Consider the following 12,031-nt stretch of genomic DNA (forward strand, 5'->3'; position numbering starts at 1 on the left):
GGTTTCGATTCGATGCTATGTCGGAAGATATGAATAATGGTAAATATTACGTTGAAAAATAAAGTTGATTATCTATAAATATATATTTAATAGCAATTAACTCGTAAATAACTGATAACACCCAACTATTATTACGCACCTGACAATTCATTTGAGAGGTTATGTTTTTGTGATCATTTTCATATATTTGGATTATAAAAGTGACGCATGTGCTTAGTATGTTTGTTATTTTGAATTCATTATTATATTATGAAAGCATAACATTGAAAATCGTTACTTTTCTCAAAAACAGTCACTTCCCCATTCATTGACACGTAAAATAAAATAGCTCGCCACATAAAAAAAAGTAAATAAGAAAATCAAATTGTGCGCATTTATAACGAAGTATCTTAAAGTTTGTGGAGACTTTTCCTGGCATTGAGACAGTGAAGAGTTGGCGAACATGAAAATTTTTTATTAAACGAACGTGGTATATTACTACTGAATTGACACGAATATAAAGTGACCACCCATTTAAAATAATTTTCCAGCAGCATAGCTCGGACGTTAAGCTTCTGCTTACCGTCAAGAAGGTGCCGGGTTCTATCCCTGAATGAAAATGAATTTTTCAGAGTATGCTGTTGGTCAGACCTGGATTTGTGACTCCAGGTTGATCGTTTCCTATCAGAGTTTGCCAATTTTCTCTGATTTCATTGTTGAAACGGTTCCCGGAAAAAAAAAATTGGCTAAAAATCCTTCCTACCTACTATGTCACCACTATTTGAAAAATTTGATTGATGTACAATAAAAATTTATGTACAATTCATAGATGTCTCGTTAATTTGCGAGTTTTTTCAGTGTCTCGCAATTCAACGACTTATGATAAAAATGCTGTATTTGTATTTGTAATTGGCCAGGAAGGCGCATTGGGATTTACCTGTAAGGCCTTCCTGGTATATATGTAAAATAAAATATAAAATAACGTGTCAATTTCTTTAGTTGCAAAGGAAAACTCGGAGGTGCCGATAGAGGAGCAATGTAGGCGAAAAATGGAATCAGTTGTAAACATGAGAGTTAGGTATGTGGAGCATTTGAAGAAAGAAGATAAGAAAAGGGCCAATAGAGAGATTGCAATACTAAATAATGAAATGCGAAGAAAAATTACTCCAGGAAGAGAAAGAGTCTTGGATTCAACAACTAGAGTTTTGCTGGAGAAAACACCGGTCACTCTTCTTGCATTTAATATTAGCGAACAAGAAGAGCTGTTGACAAATATTCAAACTCTCGACTGTATTCTAAAGCAGATCAGAAGCGATAGTAAGGGCGCTCTGCTACGTGTACCAATTTTGTCTAAGGTTAAAGAAAAATCATAATTTTGACCAGTTAAAACTCATTATCATTAATTTATATTTTTTATTATAATAATTTTAATATTACATATTGTTATTAGAACTAGCAAGTTTATGTAAAATATTCAGAAAATACAATTACATTATATAACGTGAAAACTCATTTTTAATAATCGAATCCGATTATCCATTAAATATACATATGTATGTACATATAGGTGGATACAAAGATATATTGTATTAGTGTTAACATTGAATATACAGATCATTCGCCCAAAAGTGATCTGTTTGAATGCATTATTACTAAGTACTGCATATATGAATTCGAAAGAAGGGACAAAAACTACTTTCCTAAGGCGAATGCTTTGTACATCTTCATGTATGTTGATGCAGGTATCTTGTATTATAAAACTAATAAAGATACTGTTTAAACATTATGAAAACCGGTTTGATTTTTTGGATACAGACATATTAAATGCGTTATTATTATTTCTATCTCAATATTTTGTTAAGAGGTTCCAAATATGTTGGTGTAGAGAACATTCTGAAACATTTGTTAGGGAAATTTTTAACTTAAACTTAAAATTATTGGTGCCACTGCCAAAATAGGAAGGTTTCAAAATAGAAGATTGGATAAAGAATTAGGTTAGTGGTAATTGTATTTTGGGATCTGTGGTATTCCGAAGGTGGTGTGCAGCTAGAGATAATGGCACCGAGGCTGCCGGTGGAAGAACTGTGGCTTCCCGTTCCAAAACACTTGCAGCTGCTTCGAGAGCTTCCACCCAACCCAACGCCAATGCTGCTCTACGGACTCGGTTTACTTCCTAGAAAATATATTTAAATTTTAAAATACATATAATACGCACTTGTTTTAATATATGTATTTTTATATTGAAAAAAAAAAACATACTTTATAGAAATGGTGTGTTTTTTCTGGCAATTTTCGAGCATGTCTCAATAATTTATGAAGGTCAGTCTGTAAACCAGCTGGATGAACCCAAGCAACGCCAGCGCCAGTTCCACCACCAGCAATGGAGTAACTTCTTCTTTCGGTTACTCTCACTGGAAATGCTTCACCTGCAATTAATGAAATAATCGACATCCATTGATGATTATTATTGTGATATTCAATATCCAAATTTTTTAATACTAAATTACAAGATTAAAAAAAGTTAAAATTTGTTATTTATACCAACAATCACGTAATGAGAGTCAAATTGTATATTTTTTACTAATACAGTAGATATATATGTACCAATTTCTGCTGGATCTACCAGTCCGAGTTGAGACAGTGGGCCAAGCCATGGCACAGCATCGTCGCCTGGTGGTAGTACACTTAGCATTAGATTGGATTTTTTTTTGGAATCTGCCCACGAATGTACAAATCCATACCAGTCATCTCCAAGTTGCACCAAGCCTGCCATATTTTCGACCTGGATATAAAATATCAATTAAAACATTATGTAATAAAGAAGAACAAATTTACCTAATTAAGATGACTAACCTTTAATGAGCCGTGGAGCAATACACAGAAATTTGCGATTTTACCATTGTCACAAAGGTCTTCTTCTGGTGTATTAGGAGGTTCAGATGAATCACTCTAAAATATTTAAGAAATAAAATCTTATATTTTGGATTAAAATACAGAAGCGAAACTTCCTTACGCAAAACGTATATAAACATCAAGTAAGGAATAGGTTGAGTTTGTAAGGTAATTCTCAAGGAGGGGGGAGGAATAAGAAGAGAGCTGTCCCACAACTTAACCCTTTGCCCGCGGCAATAAATATAGCGAACAAGCCCTGTACGCGGCACCTTTTTCGCGAATTTGGCAATCGAGTTTTCGACCTTAAATACAGATTTTAATATTTACTTAAGTAACCAGATATAGTAATTAACACAAAGTATTGTTTTAAACAATAAAATACATAATATATCTCGTAGTTTTGGCTTAATTGTCAAATAATCATTCTTCATACGATTGAGACGTATTTTCTCAATTGTATAAAGACGTGACGTCACATAAACGAGGTTTCATTATGGTTCCACAAAAAACTAATTTTGACTGGTATATATTCATTTTAAGCAAATTGAATAGATGGCATTCAACTCTCAGTAATATATTCAACCAATTTTGAACCTTAAACAGTTGGAATAGGCGCATATAAGCCTCAAAATCCCGTGCAAAGTTCAGAAATTCTATGGAAGACAGCCGCGCTACAGACTTGTCGCCCAAAGCTTCCATAGAAGACGGCCGCAGGAAAACGGTTAATGGAACAAGAGTGGGTTTCGTAATATATTCAGCTGTGTAAATCCAATTTATTCTACTGTGCGTAAAGAAGTTTTCACTAAAAAACAAGATCAATACCTTAGAATTGGGTGTTGGGGTTTTTGGAGCCTGTGGTGAAGTAGCGGGCGCGAGGGGAAGAACTAGATGACGACTGAGTGCCATTGGTGATCCTAAATAAGTTAGGTTTGTTATGTATTTTTGTTGTAAAAGTTAATTTGATATATTTTATGAGTAGAAAACAATACCAATATCTTGCATTGCCACGAAACCGCATATTTCGAGGGTATTAGTCATGGTGAGTCTTACTGAATCGAAATCGGTAACATACATATGGGGAAGGGGTGACGGAGCTAAAGTTATACGAGATTCTAATGCTCCGCATCGGATAACTCCACGCCACGCAGCAAACTGTTCGTTACAAAGTCGACGAAACATTGCATTTACCTAGTGAAAAAATTAGACAAAATTATATATGTAAATAATAAACCTTCGTAAATAATAAACATAATAAAATTGTATGTGAAAAATAGCCGACTATTAGTAGATTTTTACCGTAGACGTGTTTAATGATTGTTCTGGAATGTATAATGTGCCTGGAGGTGCTCCACTCGCACCACCCACCCTTTCGATTAATTTCCGATAAATAGGCGTAGCTGAAACAATTATTATAGTATATTATATTGTTTCATTCGGCTAACTTTTAAAATAAGCTTGTGTAGAAAATAATCACATGTTATAAGAGATGGCTCATTAGGCGATGCAATACACACTGTATGAAGGGTGCATGGAAATGCTGCGGGCAATAGTGAAGTAGATGTTGTCGTACCGGCACATCCATCCGTCACCTTTAATTTAAATATGAATATAATATTAGGTCTGAAGTACCTAAGAATCAATTTCGACGGTAGATATTTTTCATCGATACCTACCATTATAATATGAGTGTGTGTTTGATGCCCCCATTCCGATAAGACTAAGTGATATGCTCCTTTGATGGCTCCCTCGAGGCATGTCTTATCAAAATCTTCCAGCAGTCGTAATTTTTGTTTGATCGCATCGTACTCACGAGTGAAACTGCATACGACTGTAAACAATAATGAAGTTAGTACGTCGATTGGATCATTAATCAAATACCAATATGAGAATGATGACCTTCGTACAGAGACGAAAATACGATTAAAGCGACAAATTCTAGTCTGGAATGAGCCGCCAAATGATCCAAAAGCGTGATGATGCCGTTGATTGATAGGGAAGTTCTGGTGGTATTTCTACCATTGTCTTGGGTCACCGGTCTCGTCATGGATAACGAAACGTCGAGCAGTATTACGATCGGCATTTTCAGTAATGGATTAGTTAAGGTTTGAAGTTCAACTCGAATCCAAAGCACATTGAGTGTTGCGATAGTAAATCGACAGAGAATCGCCGACCCGCACACTTAACCTGAACACTGCAAATGACAACAGTGGTAGAAAGCAACGAGTGTTGCAAGCGTGAAAAATTTGCGTATAGATCGGTGTGGCCGTTCGGTGATTACTGGTCACAAAGTCATTAAAATCTCTATAACGGAACATCTGGCAGCCGAAAAGTCCATCATACTAACAAGAACTTGAGTGCCAAATATTGCGTATTCGCGATTTTAATAGCGAAAATTGTTTTTGTGACCACCGCAATGTGACGAATAATACAATTACCCGGTGTGGCATATGTAGAGATGGGAAAAAATGGGAATTTTTTTTACATAAAACTGTATTTTTTTAACACATTCAGCCCGGCGCATGATTTCATACATTTGCCCATGTGGCGGCACTGTCATGCGTATCGGCACCCAATTACGCGTCACGGCATTAAATCACTTTATATAATGAGTTGTCCCTAAATCTTTAGAATTTTATAGGAATTTTAATGTTGGGGTGCTCAATGGAGTAGAACCGTAAAATTATAGTCTGCTATAGCACTATCCGCGTGGCCACCGGTGGTACACGCCGGGTTAAACGTGTTAATTGAGATTGACCAAAATAATACAACATATTTTAGTACATATGTAATAATTAATGAAAGGTCACATTAATTTAAACATAAAAGTTTTTATAAAATTATTTGGATGTCAAATATAATATTTATTTAAAATTTATTCATACAATACATTTAATATAATACAAAATCCACTTTAACATTGAAAATTTGATGTATTTATATTTCAACAATAGATAAATGAAAATTTGATGCATATATTGCTTTAGCAAATGCTTTAACAAGTTGATGACATTCAGAACCAGTAATATTGTCAAAATATTATTCTATTTGTCTTATGCTAGGTAAACGTGCAGTAGATGCAAGGCATGAAGATTGAGAAGTAGTGGGCTGATCTATTGCATCTATATAAGACAATAATATCGGTTTCCATTAAAAGTGATGTCGCAACTAAGTGATTTTTTTTCTATTTTCTTGATATTAAGCGCACGTAGATATATGATTTGTCATTTTTGTAGCATTTGGAAAGCTATATTTTGCTTCACAATATCTACATATAGCTGCAAACTTTTTACTTGTTTCGGATTCTTGTTGAATTTTTTTAAAGTGATTCCAAACTGTTGATTTTGGTCGTTCCATTTTCTAGTGGGATGAAAATATGAATAAATAATAGAATTGTGGGTCTCGGGGGAACAGGGTAGTTCCTCCCCCACGAGTTAGGGCCGAATGGTCGAATGACAGCTCCACTGCCGTAACCATGGCGACCGGTGTTGCCACCTTCTTCTATGGGGTCGCCACAGAATTATATTATTGAACGAACGAAACCAAATGATATTGAAAATAATTTGTTATCTTGGATGAAAACTCTTTATATCCAATATTCCAAATTCCGAAACCGTCGTAGTTGCCATTTGTAAACCGCGTATTTCGAACAAGCGATAATAATTAATAGGTTATTTACGTTAAGCATCCGACTCAAACACAAACTGGAAATTTACAGTACCGCCACTACATGAAAACGATTATATTCATTCAAGTGTTGAATTTGTCAATAGCATTGACTCAATGCGAGTATATAAAAATGTGTCGATTTGTAAATCTGATTGATATACATTTTTTTCAATTTTCCCCGGGAAAAAACCCGGTTTATTCCCGAGAATAAAGGTCTGTTCATACCTATCAAGCACGACCCGTATCCTGCAGGTGTCATGCAAGTGCGGATAGTATTCTTTGGTACATTCTATATGGACGCGCATGAAGGTCTGTTCATAATTAACAGCACTGCACGACTCCGTCTCAAATATGTTATTTTATTACATGTATATTCATATCTACCTACACGTCGCGGTCACGTCACGTTTACAGCAATTTGGCCGAGTGCAAGGCAAAATCGGCTTACTTATACATTAGAGACCATAACGATACGGCGCAATATTGCTTACGTCGTATTGTCGAGTACTTGCAATATGAATGCATACACGTGCATTCGTAGCTACGCGTCAGAATACAAGTCAGCAAAAATGTTTCGACGTTTATCGAACGAAAAATTATGTATAATCGGGTTGTTGTTGAAAGAAGAAGCTCAAGAAGGCAATAAAAAAGCACGGAGGTGTTTTGATGTGCATCCCATGTTAAAAAATAGAAAAACCGAAGGAGAGTTTTGGACACTGTATAAGGAGCTTGTGGATGATGGACAAATTTTTTTTAAATATTTCCGTAAAAACTTAAATTTTTTTTTAAATATTTGCGCCAAAACCATGTCGAAAGATTGAACAGCTGTCAACTGTCACTATCGATAATTGGTCCAAAACAGCAAAGCGGCAGACTCATGGCACGTAATTCGCGTGTATATTTCCACGATGGCCAAAAAAACGGATACGATACGTTGACGGATGTTGCTGTAAGGTCGGAAATGTCGGGTACTGCTGTAAGCCTGCCGTGGCGTAAACGTGACGGCTGGTATGAATATACCCATACAAAATGTACCAAATAATACTTTTCGTACGGCCGGATACCTGCTGAAGTCGGTACGCGCTGACTAGGTATGAACAGACCTTGAATGGGCAAATGCGCATGCGCGAATGGAGCATGAATACGTCCATATAATGTACCAAAGAATACTATCCTCACTTGCATGACACCTGCAGGATACGGTTCGTGCTGGATAGGTATGAACAGACCTTAAAGCGGGTTTTGTCCCGCCGGTACATCTCTAGGCATATGTAGCCCGTGAACTAATTTTGTAGTGCCTACAGCTTGTGAGTTGTGACTTTTACTGGAGAATAAATAACAATAATTTGAATCAAACTTTAATAATCTCAAGCTTCATCATTGTTATTTGGTATATGGTGCAAGAAGAACAAGTAAAAACAATGAGTTGAATATTCTTATCGATAAATAAAGCTTCGAAGGGCATGGCCGCGAGCGAAATCGTTAAGAGCAACCGGCGCGGCGCGGCGCGGCGCGGTTGAGGTTAGATCGGCGTTCGTTCGAGTACGCGCTCGGCTGTCAAAGGCGAGAGATTCGAGAGAGTCCGTTGTAGAGATGAAGTTGGTGCGGTTCCTGATGAAGCTGAGTCACGAGACGGTGACTGTGGAGCTGAAGAACGGGGCGCAGGTGCACGGAACGGTGGCGGGCGTAGACGTGGCCATGAACACCCACCTGAAGGGCGTGCGGCTGACGGCGCCGCGCCGCGAGCCGCTGCACCTCGAGTCGCTGTCGGTGCGCGGCAACAACGTGCGCTACTTCATTCTGCCCGACTCGCTGCTGCTGGAGGTGCTGCTGCAGGACGCCGGCCCGCGCCCCCGCAAGAACAAGCGCGACGCCCCCCGCGCCCCCGCGCGCCCCGCTCGTGGCCGCGGCCGCGCCGGCCGCGGGGCGCGCGCCCCTCGCCCCACCGCCAGGCCCCACCGGCCCCACACTCGCAGATAGATTACTTTCACTCTCTACCCATACATGTAACTCTAATTTTAATTATAATTACAAATATATTCTTTTAAATATTGACACTTCTTCTTATTCTTAATTATATTATTATATTATGTACTCGCATTGACGTTTCTAACCGTTTGAATGTTTCAGTATCGTTTGTGCAACTATTATTCATAACGCAATGAAATATATTTTCCCATTCCAAATATTACTACTCGATATGAATCACTATTTCAAATTTTGAAATGCATCAAATGAATCAAACGAGTCGGCCATCTTGTACTGACTTTTTTGCTCTTTTTTTCTATCAATTGACTACATATTTGCAGGATATTATATCGTTCTATGAAGATTGAAGAATGTACATATATCCTGGATATAATATCCTTCTTTTTTTTTGTATTATTTTTTGGTCTATGAAGAGTATTATTTATTTATTTATTTTTTTAAGACTTCTTTGGAAAGGCAGCAAAGCTGATGGACCCAAAGGGTTTAATAATACATTAACACAGTAATAATAATACAGTAGTACAGAAATACAAATATCAAATAAGATGATAAAAATAAAAAACAAAAAATATTAACAACTGAAAATAAAGTAAAGAGAAAAAACAAAAGACAAAAACCCATTTATTTTAAGAAAATCATCAAGTTTATTTTCATAAGTTAATGTTACTAGAAGTAAGTAATTCATTAGATGGACTAAACCAAACTAACCATTATTTAAAAAGAAAGATTCTCTAATTATTTTTTATTAAATATCTTTTTACAGTCTGAAAGAAAGACCTCTCCGATGAATGTTATTGTTAAACGTTACAAAGTTTATTATAAAACAATTGTAATGGTTATTTATGACTTTGTAGACTTCAATTAGATCACCTCTCATTTTTATTATAATTCAAATAATTCTATTCATCATATACATACATAGTTGCATTTAAGAAATTCTAGCAAATTACTATATTTGGTCTCATAATTTTCATCATTTAACTACATGCATATGTATTATATGTTTGCACATATTTTATTTCACATAAAATAATTGTACATTGTTACAGCGTAATTCAAATCCAATACATACTAAGAACCTGAGCCTTTCACGGCGTTTAAAATATATTACTGTCTAATTGCATACTCAATATTGTACAACACATTGTTGATTAATATGTTGTAAATCTTGTATCTATCTAATATATAATTTCGAAAGAGACTTTGTATGTAACATTGTAAGGTTGTATGTAACATATGTAAGTAACATATGTAATATATAACATACGTTTGTATGTAACATATGTTGTATGTTACATACAAAGTATGTAACATATGTAATGTTGGTTGGGTGGGAACAACATTTAAAAATTTTTTTCAACTATTTTTTTTTTCGATTCCTTGGCGCCGATTCGATTTTTTTTCGATTCGAAGGATTTGAAGTCCGCAGCGGCAGGGGGCGAAGCCCTACTCGATTTCTCTTCGGATTCTGGTATACATATAATTTCGAAAGATTATATGTTTGTTTGTTCGTGAGAGTCAATTTGATAAAAAAAAACATGAGTATTCAAATAAATTTATATAAAATAAAACTTCAAATAAATTTAATAAAATTTTTACTATTAGATTAGTCATGTTAAATACCGAGCGAAGCCGGGTAAAACCACTAGTTTTATTATAATGATATCAGTTTTACTCACTTATTTTGTTCAATAATAAATAAAAAGGGAGTTACATACACATATACATGTGTATGTACATGTAATATATTTTTAGAAATTGAAAATACTGTTGCGTAGGGGTGGGTGGAGAATCCAAATAAAAGGCCAAAGTGGCTTCACAACATTTATTGGGTGATTAAGGAGATCCATGCACTGCCAGTGCTCCGTCCAGATTGCCTTGGTATGGCCTAAGCACTAGCGGATCCAGGAAATGGTGGAGATTGGGGCCATTTTGGAATTGATATTGGCCTAATTTAGGGTTGCCATATTTTCCCGATACCCCGTCAGGACATTTTGGTGGAGGAAATTTTTTTTCGATTTATTTAATTAGATAACTGTTATCAGTGCTGTAATATATAAAATAAGCGCCGCAGGCGAAATTTTTTTACGAATAACTAAAATAAAATTTCTAATGTAAAAATTAAAATTCTATATTAATTCTTCGATTAATCCAAATTCAAATACTTCAATGAGATGTTGAAACAATTGAAACGTTGTAAAAATATTATAAATAAGTGAAAGTTCCCTAAACGAATCATTAAATTACTTTAAATAATTTTTTTTTAATAAAAAAAAAAAAATTAACTGATTTTAACACGAAAATTAAAGAATTTTTAAAAATAGGAAACCAAATATTCAAACGATATTGAATTGATACGACAACTGTTTACAACTTTCGACCGATTGCTTACAAAGTCGTATCGAGACTAGCTATGAAGAGATTAATTTTTGTCAGACTTTGTAGAAAGCTAAGTAACACGTGTAATGTTTTTTGTTGTTTTCCAAGTAAAATATACCAATAGCAATAGCGGCACAGATTTCAAAAAAACCTTTTTTTTTGCTAAAAGCCATAAATTATGAGAATTTGTATAGCAATTAGCAGGAAGGATACTCTTATCGTGTGCGCCTAGGCAAAGGGCTTGTTGCAGTATGCAATAACTAAACTATGGATGAGCGTGCTTTTTCCAGGAATTGGGGCGGTTTGGTTCTATTTACAAAGCTAGAGTGCTAAAAAAAGGTTCGGCGAACCTTTAACAAAGCATTTACAAAAATTGAACAATAAACGGCGCGCTTTGGGTCTGGAGTCTAGCAATAACAATGGAACTCTAACTCGGAACTAAAATATATTTGTAAAAATAGTGAATAATATATCGTCCAAGGTGGGTGCTATGGCACCCAGGGCACCCCCTGGGCCTAAGTACCTGTTTGTAAAGGGCAGGTCGCTCAGTGCATCTTCCTCGACACCTTTGTTTACCTATGGTTATAGTCACGTGCCAGATATGCAGTCCCACGGTCTCGCGCTGTTGGTTCTGAGAACTCTAGCGGGGATGCTACTTGGCCTAATCCGAGGGTCTCCATTGTTGCACTCGAAACCACTTAAGCCGCCTGATAATGCCGATTGCACTTAAACCTGTAGATAAACCTCGAAAACCAATTATAACGGCGGCTCCTTTTAGCATATGCTACAATACATATCAATAGACTTCAGTAAATACATATTAATAAACATCCACAAAGATATTTATGGTTAAATTTGTAAATTTGCAGCATCTTATACAATTCAGTGAAATCTGAGATTGCTGAAAACTCGAGATTTGCGAGAAAATGGGTAAGGTTGCTAATTTGTTGGAAACGTTTCAATAAAAATCAGAAAAATTCCGATAGTAAACAATCGACCTGGAGTCACAAATCCAAGGTCTGGCCAGCAGAAACCAGTGGGATTTGAACCCGTGACCACTTTGTTCAAAGCATTGTATGCTAACCACTAGTGACAAGTCTATTCTGCTGCATACACGTTTTTAGGG

The 12,031-nt window shown here is 35.9% G+C and overlaps 2 protein-coding genes across 2 annotated transcripts; one reads left to right on the forward strand and one right to left on the reverse strand.

Moving 5' to 3' along the window:
- Nucleotides 1-1,397: 1,397 nt before the first annotated feature.
- Nucleotides 1,398-5,084, reverse strand: IntS14 (integrator complex subunit 14). Its single transcript, XM_077427174.1, has 10 exons — nucleotides 4,768-5,084; nucleotides 4,545-4,699; nucleotides 4,346-4,460; nucleotides 4,168-4,268; nucleotides 3,861-4,059; nucleotides 3,694-3,785; nucleotides 2,833-2,928; nucleotides 2,584-2,761; nucleotides 2,239-2,405; nucleotides 1,398-2,152 (listed from the first exon to the last, which is right to left on the reverse strand). Exons 1-10 carry the CDS (start codon nucleotides 4,949-4,951, stop codon nucleotides 1,970-1,972), a joined length of 1,470 nt encoding a protein of 489 aa, XP_077283300.1. The 5' UTR covers nucleotides 4,952-5,084; the 3' UTR covers nucleotides 1,398-1,969.
- Nucleotides 5,085-8,075: 2,991 nt separating this feature from the next.
- SmD1 (small ribonucleoprotein particle protein SmD1) lies at nucleotides 8,076-8,517 on the forward strand. Its single transcript, XM_077427052.1, has one exon. It carries the CDS (start codon nucleotides 8,131-8,133, stop codon nucleotides 8,515-8,517), a length of 387 nt encoding a protein of 128 aa, XP_077283178.1. The 5' UTR covers nucleotides 8,076-8,130.
- The last annotated feature ends 3,514 nt before the right edge of the window (nucleotides 8,518-12,031 follow it).

The sequence above is a fragment of the Arctopsyche grandis genome, chromosome 3 (genome assembly GCF_051622035.1).
Source record: "Arctopsyche grandis isolate Sample6627 chromosome 3, ASM5162203v2, whole genome shotgun sequence".
Lineage (NCBI taxonomy): Eukaryota > Metazoa > Arthropoda > Insecta > Trichoptera > Hydropsychidae > Arctopsyche > Arctopsyche grandis.